Source organism: Carcharhinus amblyrhynchos, chromosome 8, assembly GCF_965287045.1.
Source record: "Carcharhinus amblyrhynchos chromosome 8, sCarAmb.v2.hapA, whole genome shotgun sequence".
NCBI lineage: Eukaryota > Metazoa > Chordata > Chondrichthyes > Carcharhiniformes > Carcharhinidae > Carcharhinus > Carcharhinus amblyrhynchos.
This window is the reverse complement of record NC_137331.1, coordinates 92,471,245-92,492,604: the sequence shown is the minus strand read 5'-3', so window position 1 is coordinate 92,492,604 and position 21,360 is coordinate 92,471,245. Positions and strand designations below refer to the sequence as shown.

The following is a 21,360-nucleotide window of genomic DNA, read 5'->3' as shown; positions in this document are numbered from 1 at the left end:
CCATCACAACGCAATTACCTTGGCCCATGAACATAGAAGCAGATGGTGCCCACCAGTAATTTGGCCAGAAAGTGAGACTCTCAGACCAGCAGAACCTTTTTGAATCTGTGCTGAGATGGATGCTACAACGAGCACCAGTTCTTTCTAGGACAGTGGTGAAGTACAAGGGTCAGCCTGCAATACATAGAAGGCCATTCAGCCTCTCAAGCCTTAATTAGATCAGTTCCTAACCTGTACTTTAACCTGATATTCCTGCCATGGCTCCATTTCCCTGGATTCCCTGACCGAATTAAATTTACCAGCCTTGGCCTTGAAAATTTAATTTGTTCAAACAGCCACAGGTTTTTGTTTTAAAATTCGTTCATGGGATACAAATGCCAGTAGAAAGGCCATAATTTGTCATCCCAAACTGCCTGAGAAGCTGGTGACGAGCGACTTGCTTTAATTGCTGTAGGTCCCATGGTGTCATTCCTTCCACCCACACCGCCCCCCCCCGCCCCCCAAATCAGGGAGGGAGCTCCAGATTTTGACTACCTTGCTATGAAAATGTTTCCTGCAATTGCTGCTTAATGACTTGGCTCAAATTTAAAGATTGCACCCATTTTGTTCCTGGAAAGCCACAGTAGAGGAAATGCTTTCTCCCTATCAGTTCTGGTGAGGCTGTGCTGCATTTCCTGAGGCCAACATACCCTTCCTGAGGTGTGGTACACAGATGGAGACTGCCCAAATCTCTCTACAACTGAAGGATCATTTCCTCCCCTTTGGACACCGGAGTAATTTTCACTCTCAGTTCACACATTGGGTGATGCTATGAAAGGCAGTCAGCACCCATTTGACACCAAAAAGCCAAGGAAAAAGGGAATGCAATATTCAAGCCCTGCTGTCCCTCCCTCCAAGAACGCCTGTAAATGCGTTCCTTACACAGCAACTGTCAATGCCATTCGGAAGGGCACAGCCTTTCACCTTTGGCCTCTGCAAATCTGAGCTTGTTGAAGCTCTGCTTTACTCAGAGTATCACATTCTCCCTCAATCGCTTTGATCTCAATTAAAGCCATCTTTCTCTTACAGTTAATGATGGATGGAGACAAGCAGTGCAGCAGCACTAGTACCCAAAACCTCAGCGGGAGTGGAGCTAAATGCAGGCAAACCATTTATAGATCCAGGGTCATACCTACCCCCTTGCATTCTTAAAGATATAGTCAGTCTATGAGGAGTTTTGTCCCTAATTATCTCCCTCATTTTTGAGCACTTTAACTCAACGTTCCAGATTCCTAATAGTCATTTTGACAAGTAGGTCCAACTGATGCTGAAGCCTATTAATCATACAGCACAAAAGACAACTGTATAAGTGCCTTGTTCTCATGTCAACTAATTAGCCCCACCCTGTTTTTGTCTGGGAAGTATAAATCCAATTCCCAAGTCTGATGTTCTTTCTCCCCATCCCCATTTGGTCTTCAGGCACTTTGCCCTCATCCTCTGAAACTTCCTAATCTCACTACTTCTTTAAGTACAGCTTGTGCCCCTTCGACTGCCCCATAAAAATGACAGGGATGGGGGTTTTGTGCAGGGAGAATCTTAATGTTGTCAACTCAACTCTCCTTTGATTCATCAAGCCCCTTAAATTGAATTATTCAACTAGGAATGGGCATTGAATGCTCACCTCGTCAATGAGGCCAATAGTCCAAGAACTGAGTCTTAAAAATCAATGACTCCAGTCTGACCTGGTTCTCTCTGTAAGAGATTTACTTTGCAATGAGGCCCGCCACAACTAAACTGCTTGCTACAACTAAGAACGGACACTAGTGTGGCTGCCAGCCTACTGCCTGGGGAACCCTACCTCAGAGACTAATCTAAGGAAATGAGGTCAAAACTTGGTGGTGGAGAAATAGGGTTAAATAGTAAATTACATCAGGCTATTGAAAATCCTAGAATATCACAAGAGAAATAAACAACCACAAGAGGATGGAGCATAATATTTCAAATGTTTATTTGTTATAACATAATGCAAGTGATTTTAAAAAGATATGAATGTCAGACACAATTAAACAATGACAGCACAACGAGAAGGTCAAAATGTCTGCAACAACTCCAGAGCAGAAAACTCCGCCCTTCATTTCTCCACATACAAGAGAAAGCTCCAGAAAAAAAAGCAGGAGCTAAAGATCAAAAGCTGAAAATTCCTTCTCTTCCAAAATCACTGGGATATTGTACCCATTTTGTACTTTATTTATTGAAAAACTATAAACAATGATACATACATAGGTAATGATTTGCCTTAAATTGGCATTAAGACAAGAATTAGTAAATACTTCATGATATTGGACACTGGCTGCCATTTTTGGTAATGTGGCAGCCACTTTGGATATTTTTCTACCCTGACCTGGTTTAGTTGAACTATCCAAATTTTGTGTCCTCAAGATCGACAAGCCAGTGTTCAGCACTGTACAGTCCTCTTGGCCACGGATAGCATTAAACATGGGTTAGAAGTAAAATTCCCTCTACGCCACTAAATAAGGTACCATCAATCTACCCATAAGCACAAGCAGATTGAGGCTCTTTCAGTGATGACCCCAAAATCTCCTGTGGCTGACTGTCAACCATGAATTAAGTTCTACTTCATGCACCAGCCATCTTCAGTGGCTTTTGCTTGATGGACTTTATCATTCATACTTTCCCTTAAAAGGATTTGATGTCCCATTCCATCCTCACGCCTGCTGTCCCAAAGTCAATACTCCAACTTTGGAGGCAGTTTTATGCTGTTTGTCCACTAGGAATGGGATTTAGAGACTCGCAAATTCATTCTATACAAGATCAAAGGAAAGACACATCTACTGCAGGTTGAGATTTCAATCTGGGCTTCACACAAATACGAACACTTTACAACAACCTCCCACTCCAAAAACCCAATAAAATGTGTTTTCAGAACTAGAGTGAGCTGCAAGACAGTTTTTCTTGATGTTTTTTGCTACAATGTTCTTCCTGCCTTTCCTGAGGATGCTAACCCTTGCTGGAGCATGTTCTACACAGGCAGTAACCCATCCCATCTACATAAATGCACCAATCAACTTGTATCAAAATCTTGGCAAGGTTTTGAAACTTGGAGGGAAGGTTGGTGCAGGGTGGAGAGGATCAGTTAATATCCCCACCCAATATCCAATTAAAGTCATGGTTCTCAACTATTAATGAACTCAGACCACTTAGATGGGCAAAAAGACCTTGCAAACTGCTTACCAGTTCTATCCCACTTGTTACTGTAAAAAGAAAACTCAATTAATAGGAAGAGTGGCACTGCTGTTGAAGAGAGATTTGAAGTAATGTCCGATTCCACACTGGAGAGCCTCAATCATCTCTCCTTGCTCAGGCACTTGATTTTTAGCCGCACAAGTGCAGAAAATCCAATCTCACATTATCTTGCAATTTCAAAACTTTGAACTGTGGAATCCTTTGTGATCTCCTAAATGCATCAGGGAACCCCAAGCAGTCTCAATTTCATGCCTCCTTTTGCCATGAAAGAGAAACACAATTCGAATTAAGGGTGGCACAGTGATTAGCAATGCTGCTTCATAGCTCCAGGGACATAAGAACATAAGAGCATAAGAAATAGGACCTGGGTTTGATTCCTGGCTTGGGTCAGTATGTGGAGTTTGCAAATTCTTCCTGTGCCTGCATAGGTTTCCTCTGGGTGCTCCAGTTTTCTCCCATACTCCAAAGATGTGTAGTTTAGGTGCAATGGCTATGCTAAAAAAATTGTCCCTTAGCGTCCTGGGATGCATAGGTTAGAGGGATTAGCAAGATAAATATGTGGGGTTACAGGGATAGGGCCTGGGCAGGATTGGTGTTGGTGCAGATTCAAATGTCCAAATGGCCGCTTCCTGCACAGTAGGGCTTTATGAAATATAAACATAGACAGACACACGGTCACACACACTCACTTCTCCCTCACCCCATACACACAGTGACCATCCCTCATTACACACAACACCATCTCTTCCTCCCATTCCAATTACAAAGATTTTGCCTTTGCTGAAACTCAACATGGTTTTCCCAAACATGGACAACTCACTTGTGTGTGGTAACTTATCTGCTGGACTTAGCTCAGTTATATAGTCTTGGATGTTGGTTGGGAACAAGTTTCTCAGAGTTCAGGAAACATAGGTAATTGGGAACAAAGGGGTCATTTCATGTAACGTTGTGTGTCTATAGCCAGTGTAATTAAGTGTATTGTTGCCGTGTATTAGTCCTTCTCGTCATGTTTTTATTTTAAACTAATAAATATTCTTTATTAATTGGTCACAAGACAACTATTCCTCCCTGGTTTGCATATCTTTTTTCACATTATACCAAACTGAAACTACACACCACAAAGAACCAGTGTCCCAAGTGACCCTTCTGGACTTTGGGATACCCTCGCAGTGTTCTTAACAAATCCAACAGAAAAAAAATTCAAACATAAAGTAATCAAGTAGTTCCTGTCCAATGTGGCCAGACCTGTTATGATTTCTTTTAGCATTAGTCAGCTATCTGGTGGGCAGCCTTGGCAGCCGTTTTGAATGCAAAGCACAAGTTAGCAGAATCAGAGAAGGCCCATGTGGACAAGGGGTGTGACCAGTTGGACAGCCAATCCACAAGTCTGAATCCAGTACGGTGGTGAGGCCCACCAAATCAGGACAACTCTCTGCAGCTTCCTCCTCCTATTCCTACACCAAAAAGAGAACCTTTCCTTACTCAAGGGACACACACCTGTTCCTCACTGGAAAAGTGTCTATACCAGTCTTGGTGCATCCAGCGAGAAAGTCTGATGCCTCGCTAACTAAAGAGTCCACCAAGAATTCCTATCCCCAGATAAAGAACTGTTTACTGAAGCAAGGTGGTGGAGGGAAGGCACTGAAAGGGTTCCTTCATTCACAGAATGTGGGTATTAAGAACATTTATTGCCCAGCCCTAACTGCCATCAAGAAGATAGTGCTGGTTCACCTTCTTGAATCAAACTGATTCAGACGGCAAGGTGAATCAAACATGTTGGTTTGGGCTTGGAGACACATGTAGGCTTGGCCAGAAAATACCCTCCCTCAAGGGCAATAGTGGGACTCCACAAGAATTCTGCCGCTTTCAGGTTCGCCCATTACCAATGCTAGATTTTTATTCCAAATTTATTAAATCAATTTTAAATTCCCTAGCTGCCATGGTGGGATTCGAACTTATCCCTCTGGATCATCAGTGCAGTAATGTGATCATTTTTTAAAAGCCCAATCTGAGGCAAGAATCGGCATTGACAAGGAGGAAGTGAGCAAATAAGAACCAGAGAATTGGAGCAGGTCGCGCTGCCCGCACAACGTTGCGCAGGATATGAAATACTCAAAAAGAACACAAGAAAAAAAATACTTCCCACATCTCAAAGCATTTTCAGATGTGGGCCAAAGACAAGACTTCATCCACTGATAAATTTACAATTTCCATTCACAATTCCCACACAGTCAAACTGATTGCCTCAACAATGCGTCTTAGCTGCAGTCAAGAGGTTTGTTCTTTAAATAAGTTTCAAAGACTTGGCCACAATTTGAGAGTCTGGATGAACCTCTTCTGCCTGCAAGCAAGTCAAAATCCTCAGTGTGTTAAAGGCTTACGGTGGAAGCTGTCCTTTGTGTCACACCAGAGAGGTCACGGCTGGCTCCGACTTTAGGCACTCTGCAATATCATCCCTCTCCATCTTCTCCAAGGCCTTACAAAGCACGTCCAAGTTGCCACCATCCCTCATCGACCAATCAGACAGCAGTGTGTGAGCCGGGTCCTCTCCGCGGCCAATGGTGGCCGCTCGCTCCTCATCGTAGCCCAGGTGGTGTGCCAGGCTGCGCCAGTCGGCTTGGTTGTCATCCTGGTTGCCGAGCAGCTGCTCGATCTCTTCCCGTTTCTGCAGCGGGAGTTTGCTGTAAAGGGATGGGTCGGCACGAACAACTGAGGGAGAGGAAGAAAGCAAATCATGTTAAAACAAATCAATAGCCAACACTGCAAGCAGAATAGTGTGTTAACCAGATGTCGTAAACTGACAAGATAGAAGAAAAGCAGGGATCTAGGATTGAAATACACGCTGGAATCTATTGGAGAAGTTTGGATGTTTATAGGGAGAACAGCAGAGAGAGTGAATAACAGACTGCAGTTGAAATTTCCAATTGCTTTCTGGAATGCCTTCCCCTACTTTTAACTCCAAATCCACCCCTCTATTTCTCCCAATTTTTTATTTGTTTCTCAATCTGACATCTTCATAGTCAAGAAAATAAGGAATTAGAATCACAGAATCCCTGCAGTGCAGAAAGAGGCCATTCAGCCCATTGAGTCTGCACTGAGCCTCCGAAAAAGCATCCCACTCACGCTCTCCAATTGTAACCCTGCCACCTAACCAACACATCTTTGTACACTGAAGGGCAATTTAGCATGGCCAATCCACCTATCCTAAATATCTTCGGAGTTTGGGAGGAAATCCATGCAGATACGGGGAGAAGGTACAAACACTGCAGAGTCAGAGGCCAGAATTGAACTGGGGTCCTGAGTGCTGTGGGAAAGCCATGCTAACCACCATGCCACCCCTACTGCTGGCTCCCTACAGTGCTCCCACTCCAGGTCCACCCAAGAATCAATCTGTCCAACTCCCCTCGTTTGTTGCATTGGGAACAGAATCTGGCTTAGCAGTGATGCCTCAGCAGTCTGCATGCACTCTTAATGGAACAGTCAACGTCCACTGCCAGAGTGGTCGTACTTTTGCTGAGTTGCGGTTCATGTAGGCTGTGGGTGTCAACAAACACTCCGCTGTCACTGTGCAGCTTCTCGCCTTCAGGTCCCACGTCGAGCTCACCAGCTCGTGCCTTCGCCAACTGTTTCTTCTGCTTACATGTGTTCCAGCTGTCAGGGGAAAGAAAGGAGAGAGTGCAAGAGTGAGACTCAGCAGAAACAGCAACAGTGTTTAAAGTTTACTTATTAGTGTCACAAGTAGTCTTACATTAACACCGCAATGCAGTTACTGTGAAAATCCCCTAGTCGCCACACTTGGCACTTGTTCGGATACACTGAGGGAGAATTCAGCATGGTCAATGCACCTAACCATCGCATCTTTCGGACTGTGGGAGGAAAGCAGAGCAGCCAGAGGAAACCCACACAGACATGGGGAGAATGTGCAGACTCCACACAGATAGTGACCCAAGCTGGAAATTGAACCCAGGTCCCTGGAGCTGAGAGGCAGCGGTGCTAACCACTGTGCCACCCTGTGGGAAATGGGAGTGAGAAAGAACGAGCAGAACAAGAAAACAAAGTGAGGATGAGCAAATGAGAGAAAGAGAGAGCGTGAGTGAAAAGGCAAGAATGTAAATGAGTAAAAGAAGGGAAGTGTGTGATGAATGAACTGCAGAGTGGATGACTGAAAGACAGTGAGAACAGAATAATAAGAGAGAGAGAAGTTGGGGTGAGGGAGCAAATGAGGAAATTGCAGCAGAGTATCAAAATATGGGAGTAATCAACAACTGGGGCCAGGAAGGGGTTGGAGCTCATAAGGGAACAAGCACAAAACTAACAAGACACAAGGGGACAGGGAAGGGGTGGAGCCACAGGCAGTGGACAAGGTCAGCAATCAGGCACATCAGCCTGACACCATGAAATGTTTCATTAATTAATGAAATATTTTTTTGCCCTCTTTTCCTCCCTCCATTTCTTTTCTCCTCCCCAACCCCTTCATTTTGGGAGGAATTGCAGAGTCCCAGTAGACTGAGTGCAGTAACTCAGAACAGACCAAGGATTAAAACTGGGACATTCAGTGGCTGCTCTTTAGTGACTTTCCCTCCTTTTCAGAGGAAGAGGAAGCGGAAGCAAAACAATGAAATACGAAGGGCAATTTGTCTCTTAAAGCGTTACTGGTATGCAAAATTCACCATTTCACAGTGACATAGATTACAAGTCCCATGATGACTGCTGCCAGGATGGAACAGTAAACTGGAATGATGTTCTTCCCCGTGTCGTAGGCAGTGAAGTTGACGGCACCAGACTCAGGCTCCACTTTTACTGACTCAACTTGTGGTCTCTTCAGCAGCGACAAGTTTTTGCCTAAACAGGGAAGTGGGAGAGAATGAAATCCATATTTTAATTCCATTGTTTAACCAGGTCACTGCAACTTATTCTAAGGTTAAGAGGCAGCAGGGCAAAGAAAAAAAGTACACTAAAATCAAAACAAGAACATGGGTTTCTTTATCTGAAGCGGCTACCAAGGCTGAGATTGTTCTTTAGAAAAAGCAACTGGGAACCACAGAAAAAAAATGTGATTAGACAAGATTAATTACAGTTTGTGAATCAAGAAATAACTACGATCAGGGAAGATTGTGGCTCTTCTGCCTGGAATAAGAGAAAACATGTCAAAACAACAAAATGATGCAAGGGCTTTGAGTGTCATCGATATGGATTTCATAAGACGTTTGACAAAGTCCCTCACGGTAGGCTGGTGGAAAAAGCTCATGGGATACAGGGACAGGTATCTAGATGGATTGAAAACTGGCTAGGCAACAGGAGACAGAGAGTAGTAGTGGAAGGGTCCTTTTCTAGCTGGAGGTCTGTCACCAGTGGTGTGCCGCAGGGCTCAGTACTGGGACCTCTTCTACTTGGAAGAGGGTGTACGTGGTGTGATCAACAAGTTTGCAGATGACACAAAGATGGCAGGATTGGCAGATAGTGAGGAGTGTCAGGTGACACAGCAGGATATAGATAGGCTGATATATTGGGCAGATAAAATTTAATCCTGATAAATGTGAGGTGATGCATTTGGGAAGGAATATGTAGGGAGGAGTTACATGATAAAGGGTAGACCTATTAAGAGTATAGAAATGCAGAGGGACCTGGGGGTGCAAGTGCACAAGTCTCTGAAGGTGGCAACTCAGGTGGAGAAGGTTGCGAAGAAAGCTTACGGTATGCTAGCCTTTATAGGAAAGGGTATAGAGTATAAGAGCTGGCGTCTAATGCTACAGTTGTACAGAACGTTGGTTAGACTGCATTTGGAGTACTGCGTCCAGTTCTGGTCACCTTACTACCGGAAGGACGTGGAGACCTTGGAGAGAGTGCAGAGGAGGTTTACCAGGATGCTGCCTGGTATGGAAGGACTGGGTTATGGGGAAAGATTGGGTAAACTGGGGCTCTTCTCCTTAGAAAGACGGAGATTAAGTGGGGATCTGATAGAGGTGTATAAAATAATGAAGGGTATAGATAGAGTAAGCAGTGGCAGGCTTTTTCCTAGATTGGAGACAAATATCATGAGGGGCCACGAGTTTAGGGTGAGGGGGGAACAAGTATAATTTGGATGCTGGAGGGAGGTTTTTCCACAGAGGGTCATGGGGGTATGGAATGCACTGCCAAGAAAGGTGGTGGAGGCAGGCACGCTGGACTTGTTTAAGGTTTACTTAGACACATGAGCAAAACAAGGATGGAAGGTTATAGGAGGGAGGCGGTTTTAAATAAGGATCAGAGCCTCGGGACGTTCCTGGAAATCTAATGCTACACGTGTTGATGTTTTGTCTCTTTTACTCCGCAGGTGCGTCGGTCCACCTTGCTGTCTAACGCAGGGTATGCACACGGTGGGTCGTGCGTGGTCTGCTCTCGGATGTTTCGAGAGTGGCCTAGTACTTCGGGTCGTCTGTATATGCTTAAAACTGGACCAGCAGATGGGCACCACTACAGCTCAGTGACTATCACTGCTAGCTGTGCAGATACATGGATTTGGGCCAGTGTCTGTGGGAGTTTGCGCATTCTCCCTGTGGTTGCGTGGGTTTCCTCCAGGTGCTCTGGTTTCCTCCCACACCCCAAAGATGTGCTCTTAGGCTGATTGGTGTAACAAATTGTCCCTAAATTATTCTCCCCTGAATCTGGTTTCCAACGAGTGTACCATTAGCATAGACACAGGTCAAGGGAGGTGTAGAAAAAATACATTGTTAAGATGGCGGCACGGGCTCGTTGGGCCGAAGGGCCTGTTTCCCGTGCTGGGTTGTTCTTTGTCAGATAATGAGAACTCGGTTTATATCTCATGGAGTATTGAAGATTCACAGATGATCAGATTAAGGTGTTCAGGATGTTGATTCAAACCTTCAAGGCTGAAGCTGAGATCTGTTTTAAATAACAGTTATTGTTATATAAGAGGGGGGCACAGGAACAATAGCCTCCTCCTTTGCTATCTATTTCCACAATTCTCCCTTGCTCTTTGCGTTTGAGCAGTGTCCTTCACATACTGGAGTTTCTCTATATTTTCAAACCATAGAATCCTACAGTGCAGAAGGAGGCCATTCAACCTATCAAGTCTACACCAATCACAATCCCACCCAGGCCCTAACCCCACCCCCCCTTCCCCCCAACTAAGGGGAAATTTAGTATGACCAATTCACCTAACCCACAAATCTGTAAAATGTGGGAGGAAACCAGAGCACCCGCAGGAAACCCATGCAGACATGGAGAGTATGTGCAAACTCCACACACTGACCCAAGCTGGGAATCGAACCAAGATCCCTGGTGCTGTGAGACAGCAGGAGTTTAATGCGGAGAAGTGTGAGGTAATTCACTTTGGCAGGAATAACAGATGTGTAGAGTATAGGGCTAACGGTAGGACTCTGAATAGTGTTGATGAACAGAGGGATCTAGGTGTATGTGTACATAGATCCCTGAAAGTTGGGAATCAAGTAGATAAGGTTGTTAAGAAGGCATACGGTGTCTTGGCGTTTATTGGTAGGGGGACTGAATTTAGGAGTCGCAGCATCATGTTGCAACTGTACAAAACTCTGGTGTGGCCGCACTTGGAGTACTGTGTGCAGTTCTGGTCCCCACATTATAGGAAGGATGTGGAGGCATTGGAGAGGGTGCAGAGGAGGTTTACCAGGATGTTGCCTGGTATGGAGGGAAGGTCCTATGAGGAGAGACTGAGGGATTTGGGGTTGTTTTTGTTAGAAAGAAGGCGGCTAAGAGGGGACCTTATTGACACATATAAGATGATTAGAGGTTTAGATAGGGTGGACAGTGATAGCCTTTTTCCTCGGATGGAGAAAGCTAGCACGAGGGGGCATAGCTTTAAATTAAGGGGTGGTAGATATAGGACGGATGTCAGGGGTAGGTTCTTTACCCAGAGGGTGGTGAGGGATTGGAATGCCCTGCCTGCTGCAGTTGTAAATGCGCCTAGTTTGGGGGCGTTTAAGAGATCCGTGGATAGGTTTATGGATGGAAAGGGATTGGTTTAGGTTAGAGGGTCATTGCTTTTTTAATTGGTCGGCGCAACATCGTGGGCCGAAGGGCCTGTTCTGCGCTGTAACGTTCTATGTTCTAACCACTGTCATCCCTGGGAAACATCACCATGGAGTTTCTGGGGAGGGGGGTGTGGTTCTACACGGGTGCGTGCGCAGCTCAGCAGATGTCCCAGGTTGAAATACAGAAGGAAAAGATAAATCAGATTGCAGAGAGCAGGCCTTACTCAGGCAGACCGTGTCCAAAGTCGCTTGGCATTCCTTTAGCACAAAATGATCCTCGCCGCAAATGCGACATGCTGCACACGGCTTCAAGCTGTTTGCCTTCTCAGAAAAATAGCCACTGGGGCATGGCTGGCAATCGGTGTCTTGGTCCCTGTGGCATCTCATGGTCACCCCATAGCCTGGCCGGCAGGTGGTACACGGCACACATCGCCTGCTGCCAGGCTGCAGGTAGTAACCTGCCACGCACTGGCACTGGGTGTCAACCGTGGCCTTGCATGGTTGTACAACCTCCATCTTGTCAGGGCAGCTCGAGCAGGGTTGGCAGTGGGCGAGGCTGGCAACCGATGAAAAGGTCACACCTGCAACAAAACAAAGTGAGGAAATGGAATTGCTACAATCTGGGAGGGTTCCAGCTTGAATCCCCAACCCCACACCAGCTGAAGCAGTTAGAAAGAAAGAACCTGTAATTCATAACCTTAAAACTCCCTAAAATACTTTGCAACAAGTAAAATACTTTGCATGAGTTGTCACTGTTGTAACGCAGGGAAAACCAGCAGCTAATCTGCACACAGAAAAATCCTACAAAAGAGATTAATGGAATAAATGACCAGATAATCTGTTGGATAATTAACAACCAAAGGCCTGGGAGATCTCATCTGTTGCTTTTTTAAAATTCTTTTGTGGGACATGGGCGTCAGTAGCTAGCCAGCATTTATTGCCCATCTCTAGTTGCCCTTGAGACATTGTGGCGACTGATACAACTGAGTGGCTAGCTAAGCCATTAGAGGACAGTTGTGAGTCAACCCACATTGTTGTGGCTCTGGAGTCGCATCTAGGCCAGACCCAGGTAAGGATGGCAGATTTCCTTCCCTAAAAAAGGACATTGGTGCTACTGCATTACTTGTAGCCACCTGCACGGGGCAGATGTGACCTCTCACTCAAAGGACAAGAACTCCAACAGTGCAAGCACTATGTCAATCCAGATAATATGCTCAGGAGTCTGAGTGCAAGGAATCAAACATTCACACAGGAGACAAAAACTCTGGGGAGGCAGGGGTTGAAGATGGGAGTTGCACATTACCATGAGATTACAGACCTGCTCCAGACACTTACCATTCTCACAAGGCTGACATTGAGTATTGTTGATCTTGCACTCTTTAATGACACCATGACCAATAGGGCAGAGGTCACAGCACTCTTTCTGCAATGTAAATCGGCCACTGGGACATAAGTCTTCTGCCAGCACCTGGGGATCAAGAAGTGAAGATTAAGAAAGACGGTCCAGCAAGGGCAAAGGGGAAGCTTCCAGACCATCCTCCTGAGGATGCTAATGGGTACCAAGATTACAGATCTACACCAAGGAGTTATCCTTGTGTGAGCTTTGACAGTGAATGCAGGCATTCAGCAATGAAGGGCATCACACCCACTCTTCAGAACATCACAATAACCAGGTGCAAGTCCTGGGTTCAAGTAATGAAGAACCTGCACCAGTCCCCATCAGCATTATGAGGTGGTAGTGCCAATATGAATATTAAGTAAAGGACACAACATCCTCAATGGTTAAACATTCTGCTCGCACAAAGAATGGCCACAGTGGGAAGATACCCGAGAGAGACAACTGAAGAGAAAAATTGGCATAGAAACGAACCAAGACACACTCAGAAGGTTGGTTGAACGCAAAAAACACTACACATATTCAGAATGGGACAGAGGAACAGAATAAACAAGAGGTCTATTCTCTACCAACTGACACTCCCATCTCATTAACATAAGAACATAAGAACATAATAGGAGCAGGAGTAGGCCATCTAGCCCTTTGAGCCTGCCCCACCATTCAATAAGATCATGGCTGATCTGTCATGGCTCAGTTCCACACTCCCGCCCTCTCCCCATAACCCTTAATCCCCTCTCTTATCAAAAACCCATCAACCCGCGTCTTAAAAATATTTAGCGAGGCAGCCTCCACCACTTCAACGGGCAGAGAATTCCAGAGATTCACCACCCTTTGAGTGAAGAAGTTCCTCCTCAACTCTGTTCTAAACCGCCCCCCCTTTATCTTAACTCTTGTTAATCTCCTCCCATTGTCTTTATGCTGTATCAACAATGTAAACATACAAACACAGGAATTAGGAGCAGAAGACAGATTCAGCCCTTCAAGCCCTGCTCCACCATTCAATCACATCATGGCTGATCTCCCTGGTCTCAAATCCAGCTCCCCACCTGTTCCCCATATCCCTTTTTTATTAGAAATATATCTATCTCCTTCCTGAAGCCAATGATTCAGACTCCATTGCACTATGGGGCAGGGAGTTCCAAAAATTCACCACCCTCTCAGCCCATACATGTGACCTCTTGTTCCAGCTTGCCCCATGAAGGGAAACATTTGGTCTACATTTATTTCACCAATCCCTTTTAAAATACTTCGATCAGATCCCCTCTCATCCTAAACTCCAGTGAGTACAAGCCCAAACTGCTTAATCTCTCCCTCAGACATCAACCCTTACATCTACATTTCCATGTAGAACAATGGGAAATGTTCAGGATGCAGGAAAAGTATATTCCGCTGAAAGGAAAGAACAAACTAAAACTAGTGAGTCCATGAACAAATAAAGACAAAGTGGAACAACTGAGTGTTAGGAAAGAGACAGACATCAAGTACATAGACGGCAAAGGACTGCATGATAAGAAGGTATACAAAGAGATTAGAAAAAAAAGGATAAAAATACTTCTTGAAAGGAAAAAAGGAGGAACAGTGAAACTAAATTAATTAACAAAGAATGCAAAAAAGAGCAAAATATTTTACAAGCACATCAATAAAAGAGGAAGGTTGTAATGGAAATAGATTAATCGACAGACAGGATTTTACCACAGGTAGTGTTGGCAGAAACACGAAATAACTATTCCATTTTGCTATTAACCAGGTACAAAGGATATTGAATGATGAGGTGAGCAATGATACAAGTCCATTTAAAGGTAAAAAGAGGGATGTATTGAATAAACTAAAACTTAAAAGGTCTTAGGTCTGGATGGATCACATTCACGTATTTGAAGAGAATCCTCGGGATGAGATAGGGACATTACCACTCGCACTTAATAATTCACTGGGGAAACAGTTCTCCGTGTACAGAGATAGCTAACACAAGGAGGGAGACAGAACACACCCAGGAGCTTGTAGGCAGACTGGTCTATGAGTGATATGAAAACTAATGTATTCCCTACCAAAAAGCAGAGAATAGAAGAACATTTTAGAGAATAAAAATGTAATAACAAATAGCATGAATTCCACAAGTGAAAATAGTGTTTGATCAACCTTATTAAATTTGAGAAGATAACAAAGAAGAATAAACTATGGTAGTGCATTAGATGTAATTTATCTAGATTTTCAAAATTCCTTAGATAAGGTGCTCCATAATAGACTAATGAATAAAGGTCAAAGAACAGGGAGTCAGGAGTCAAAATTGGCAGAATAATTTGTTAGCTGGTTTTTAGACTGCAAGCAGAGTGTGGAGTAAAAGTTGCTATTCAGAGTGGCTGAGCACTGCTACTCATAACTTATATTATGAATTTGGATTTTGGAATCAAAACAACTGCTAAATTTGCAGATGACACCAAGTTGGGGAATAGGGGGACTGCAAAGTATGAGAAGACATTAAGAGACTTGCAGAACAGGCAAACAATCACCAAATGAAATTCAAAGAAAAACAAGATAGTTTTTTGTTAGAAAGAATAGGGAAGTCACTTATTATAGTGAAGATGCAAGGTTTATGTGGGACAAAGGGATCTCAGCCTACAAATACACCAAGTACTAAAGGAAGTGACACAGGTTAGAAAAGCCATAAAAATAAGAAAGGATATACAAAGAAAGGTTTGACAGGCTGGATCTATCTTCTCAGAGGCAAAAACGCAGTGCAGGGGTGACCCAGTAATGATCCATCTAAACTTTTCACAATTTTACAGGGTGAATATAGAAAACACATTTTGGCTGTGGAGAAGAGCATAACTGGAGGCCACCAATATTAGATAGTCTCCAAGAAATCCAATAGGGAATTGAGAAGAAACTTCTTTACCCAAAAAGTGGAACTCGTTACTGCACAGAGTGAGTGCAGTGAATAGTATCAATGCATTTAAGGGGAAACTAGACAAGCACAAGGAAGAATGGAATAGATGAAGAAAACTGAGCATAAAGTGGAACATAGTCTTTGTAGACCTACTATGGATGCGTCAAGCCAAGTGGCCAGTTTAAGCTATTTATCCTATCCATATAGTGTTTGATCATAGACTTCACTCATACTTAATCTCTGGAGACAAAGGGTTGCCTAAATGCTGCCTCATCTCAAAGGGAATGGAAAAAAGCTCCACAGTACATATCCATCTTTGTATCTTCAGTACTCAATCCCAACTGCTGTTTTCCTCAACCTTTCCCTTGTGTATCTGTCCCAAATAGCACTGGAAAAATTGTATCCTGTGGAGTGTTTAATCATTGTAGTCTCTACCCACGCCCAACAGTTCCAGTGTTACAACCATTCCTTTTTGTAGTTAATCACTTTGGCCTCTGTAGACACCATTAACATCAAAACCAAAAACTTCCAACCCTCCCAGATACTGCCAAAACTTCAAGGAATTAAAAGTTAATCTTCCAGACAGTAACACAGGAGACAGGACAAAGTGCCATTAAAGAGGTTTGTCTTCATTTCTTGGAATGTTTTTTGTTTATTAGTTATAAAAATCTCAGGAATGGGGAAAGAAAGGCTACTTGACTGATGGTCAAGAATTAGCCAATCATTACGGGTGTTTTCTTCCCAATGGAGCTTGGAAAAACATTATCTCAAGGGGAGGTGACCAATGGCATAAATACGCAGATGGGAAGATTGGAGCCAGAAGGGCATGACAAAACCGCCAAAGTCCAGGCAAACATACGGTGATCTTCTCCCCCCCAAAAAAACACAGCCCTATTTCTGCGATAATATTCCTGACTCTGGTTTATCCTGTTTGGATTTCCTGTGACTGGAGGTTTGGCAAGAGTCATTCCTCATACAACTGCTGATTGGTGAATAAATCCTAAATCAGAACCATCAGTAACTAAAGAATTATGCAAGTTAATAGCCACAGTGATGTGAACTTCACGCCTGGCCCCCTGAGGCTCTATAGCACGGAGCAGAGCATCAGAAACAAAATACTTGGGATATTCCCGGCCTAGATGATGAATGTTGACAAGCTGTTTGACGATGCATCAGAGCTGCCTATAGTTTTCCTACTTCCCCACACCCCCCTCACCCGGAGGCCAAACTTATTGCCCATTTGGTCTCAGCCAAGATCAGCAAACCATGCAGAGGCTGGGATTTGAATGGCTCGATTTGTGTGACTTAGTATCAGGGTTTCCATTAATTGCTTGAAGGTAGCTTCCAGCAACATTAGTTTTCTACTGGACTAATTTGCATTAATAACATGGCAAGAGTTCTTACTTTGCTGTAATGTGACACAGGGTGGGTGGGTGGGGGGAGATGTGCCGGACTTGAGGAAGATTGAGCGGTACAGAGTGAAGCAGGAAAAAAGGGGATTAAAAAGAGAGGGAGGGAAGAGCACAAAGGAAGAGGAGAAAAAAAGTATGTCGAGGAGAAAGGAAGGGAAGGTGAACAGAAAGGGAAAGAGGGAAAGGGGACATGCAGAACAGGAAGGGAATTGCAGGCAAAAAAAAAGTGGTAGAAAAGCGAGAGTGCAGAAGTTGGGTGAAGAGTTATTAGGAAGTACAGCAAAAAGGAAGAGGAAGAGGCAAAAGAGGGGAAAGGGATGAGGGAGGAAAATGCTGGAAGTAGATAAGGAGTGTATGGGGAAGACAGGGAAGGGGTTGAAAAAGGAAATGGCTGGCTGGCAGGCAAAAGAGAAAAAGGGTTGAAGCAAAGAGTAGTGCAGATGAACTAGAATCCTATGAGTCGCAGCTTCAAATCATTGTTCATTCCAAGGCTGGCTGTTTCCAATTTACATGTACAGCTCAGATCGAGAAGATCACCACACACTGATCCCGTCTGTAGATTGTACCAAATTCAGCTGCATCGGAGGTTGTCAGAGTGGGGGAAGGGGAGAGAGTGGGAGGTCCGATAAAAAAACATTCCTAGGCAAAGAAAAGCAAATGAAGTTTCACTATGGTCAATACTGAGGGGGAAGCCATTCAGCCCATCTAGCTTACCAATAGGAGTGCAAGGTTTTTCCCTTTCTCTACAATGTAACTGCCTGACTTACTTCACTCCCCCACCCAAAAACTACGAACAAGTATAAAATATTTCATGCAGGAAGGAAAAGAAATGGGAAATGTGAACAGCTCATGGCAAGTTAAATAAGGGAGCATATTGTTGAAAGGAACGCAGTGGATGCTGTGCATGAGAATTTTCAGAAAAGGTATTTGGTAAGGTGCCATGTAGGAAACTCATTGATAGAATTCATGCATGGGGTATTAAAGGGAATGTCACAGCACAGACAGGAAGTTGGTTAAAATTGAGAAAGCAGTGCATTTTAATCAGGAGTGATATAAATGTTGATGTTCTCCAGAATCAGTTGATAGGGAAGTAATGATCCTATTTCTATAGAACTGGGCGAATCAACCTATCCCTGTCCACTATCCTAATCCCATCTATGTCCCCTCCTCCATTTGCCTCAAGTGCGATTTTACAGTCCCGTATGAGCAAGGTCATAAAAGTCCCACTTCATACATTTAGTGGGCACCATATCAAAATTTGGAGACAAAGAGTGCATGACTCACTGTACAGGGAAAAAAAGCTTGCTTTTACAAAGTATCTTTTATGACATCCCGAAGTACTGCAAAAATATAAACGAAATACTTGATAAATGTAGTCACTGTTTTGAAGTAGGAAACGTCCCAGAAACAGCGACATGTCCCAACCCCCTTTTACTAGCTTCATTTGCAGGAAAATATAGGTCCGGACATCACGTGAACTCATGTATTCTTCCTCAAAGTAGTGTCACAGGATCTGTGTCTATCCAAGACAGCCAACATCGCAGAGAGTGCTGCCTTCCCTCAGTACTGCAGCCAAATGAAAACCTGGATTATGTGCCAAATTCTCTGGATTGGAAGTTGAACCCACAACTTCCTGAACCGGTAGACAGTGTTACCACAAAGATGCTTGGGGATCCATGATTGGGTTATCAACTTCCATCTGACATCTATTGACCAAATTTAATACAGAGAAATACAAGCTGATAAAGCTTGTCAGGATAAGATGGGGGAAATAGGCACCAAATGGGAAAGCCACGTCAGAGCAGAGAGCAAAACAAAAATCAAGAGGAGAAACTATTCCCACTAGCCGGTAAGCCGGGAATTAAAGGCCACAAGTTTAAGATCATTACCAATGAGAAATTGTTTTTAAACACACAGTGGCTAGCACTGTGCCTCACAGCGCCAGAGACCCAGATTCGATTCCTGGCTTGGGTCACTGTCTGTATGGAATTTGTACATTCTCCGAGTCGCATGGGTTTCCTCCCACAGTCCAAAGACGTGGGAATTAGGTGCATTGGCCATGCTGAATTCTCCCTCAGTGTACCCGGAGTGTGGCAACTCAGGGATTTTCACAGTAACTTCATTGCAGTGTTAATGTAAGCCTACTTCTGACGAAATAAATAAACTTCTTTTAAAAAAAGAGTCATGGAAATACCCGAGACAGTGTTAGGAATAGAATCCAGACTAGCTTTCAAAAGGGAAGAAGTGGGAAAATGTTTGGAAAAGAGGATGGGGAAAGGGATTAAAGAGGGGAGCCTCAGACAGGGAATCGCAGAGAGGGCAATAAACCAAACGGCCTATTTCTACATGAAAAAATTTGATCATTCACATGAGCATGAGAGCGCTGCTCACTGGCTACATCACCCTTCACCAATCTTCCATCAGTCAGTAGGTTATCAGAGGTTCAATCTTCAAACTATTCACCAGTATCTGTGGCTATGTAACTAGTTCATCTGAATCTGCTGGACAACTGGCTCACAGCCCAAGAACCTCTTTACAGCCTTTTAAACTCCGTGTGTAAATATCTTTGTATACTTTTTTTTAAAAACCACAGTGCACACAATAGGAAGGAATTTAACAGCTGTGGAGGCCCAGTATCTCTCTGATCTTCACCACTCTAAACTCAGGAGATCTCTGGTTCTGAAAGGTTTCTCCAGGGTCCTTCTGCCCACTGTTCTCCTTTCGACACAATACATTTGGGCGGCACTGCAGCTAGCACTGCTGTCTCACAGCGCCAAGGACCCAGGTTCAATTCCCAGCTTGGGTCACCTTCTGCGCAGAGTCTGCACGTTCTCCCTGTGTCTGCGTGGGTTTCCTCCAGATGCTCCGGCTTCCTTCCACACTCGAAAGATGCCCTGGTTAGATGCATTGGCCATGCTAAATTCTCCCTCGTTGTACCCGAACAGGTGCAGGCGCCGGAGTCTGGCGACTAGGGGATTTTCACAGTAACTTCATTGCAGTGTTAGTATAAGCCTACATGTGACACTAATAAATAATCTTTACTTTTACACCAGGGTAAATGGGAGGAGAAACAGATTGTACATGCTGCAACACATAACATATGGGTTTTACTAATAATAATAATAATTCAGTATTAAGGGCTATGTACTGAACTCAAACCATCCAAACATCCTACAGCTGAATGTGTGGCTGAAGGATTGGTGCAGGACAGAGGGTTTTAGTTTTGTAGACCAGTGGTAAGTGTTTGAGGGAAGGGCACCTGTACAAGTGGGATGGGGAACATTTAAATGGGAAGGGCACAAATATTTTAGCTGGGAGGTTAGCTGGAGTGTTTCGGCAGGGTTTAAACTAATATGGGGGGGGGGGGGGGAAAGGAGACAGATAGCTCAGTCGGCACTGGGGTTGGGAGTGAGTTGGGTGACTAGATGAGAGGAAAATCTCCCAGGAGAAGGAGGATCCGAGTGGGCCGTTAGGTTTTCAGTGCATCTGTTTTAATGCGATGAGTGTGACGGGTAAGATGGATGAACTTAAGGCCTTAATGTTCGCGAGGAATTTAGATGTGGTGGCAGTGACGGAGACGTGGTTAAAGGAAGGGCAGGACTGGCAGCTAAATATTCCTGGGTATAAGTGTTTTAGGCGTGACAGGGGAGGGTCGAAAAGAGGAGGGGGGAGTGGCACTGTTAGTTAGGGACCACATCACAGCGGTGCAGAGGGAGGATAATATACAAGGGTTAGCAATTGAGTCTCTGTGGGTGGAGTTGAGGAATAGGAAGGGAGTGATCACTATGCCAGGGGTGTACTACAGACCACCCGACAGCCCGCGGGCAGCGGAAGAGGGTATATGTAGAGACATTTTGGATAAGTGTAGGAAGAATAGGGTTGTTGTAGTGGGAAATTTTAATCTCCCTGGGGTGGATTGGAAGGTGCCCAGAGCTAGGGGTTCGGACGGGGAGGAATTCATAAGATGTGTATTGGAAGGGTCCTTGGAGCAGTATGTAGATAGTCCTACAAGAGAGGGGGCTATACTGGGTTTAATTCTGGGTAATGAGCCAGGTCAGGTGGTCGAGGTTGCAGTGGGTGAACATGTGGCTAACAGTGGCCACAACTCGGTCTACTTTAGGATACTAATGGAAAAAGATGAGTGCTGCCCTAAGTGGAGGGTGCTAAACTGGGGGAAGGCTAGATACAGCAAATTTGCAGATGACACTAAGATGGCTGGATTGACGGGTAGTGAGGAGCAGTGTCTGGCAATACAACAGGATATAGATAGGCTGGTGTATTGGGCAGATATATGGTAAATGGAGTTTAATCCTGATAAATGTGAGGTGATGCATTTTGGCCAAAATAATGTAGGGGGGAGTTATATGATAAAGGGTAGACCTCTAAAGAGTACAGAAACGCAGCGGGACCTGGGGGTGC

At 44.4% G+C, this 21,360-nt stretch overlaps 1 protein-coding gene across 2 annotated transcripts in view; it reads right to left on the bottom strand.

Moving 5' to 3' along the window:
- Positions 1–3,608: 3,608 nt before the first annotated feature.
- Positions 3,609–21,360, bottom strand: part of nradd (neurotrophin receptor associated death domain) — a 39,168-nt gene continuing 21,416 nt past the window's right edge. For both annotated transcript variants that reach the window (XM_080194485.1, XM_080194486.1), the window contains exons 3-7: positions 12,585–12,717; positions 11,474–11,830; positions 7,914–8,085; positions 6,752–6,894; positions 3,609–5,952 (exon numbers count right to left, since the gene is read on the bottom strand). In XM_080194485.1, the coding sequence (XP_080050611.1) occupies positions 5,645–5,952; positions 6,752–6,894; positions 7,914–8,085; positions 11,474–11,830; positions 12,585–12,717 (1,113 nt within the window). In that variant the 3' untranslated portion in view covers positions 3,609–5,644. The remainder of the gene's footprint in view (positions 5,953–6,751; positions 6,895–7,913; positions 8,086–11,473; positions 11,831–12,584; positions 12,718–21,360) is intronic.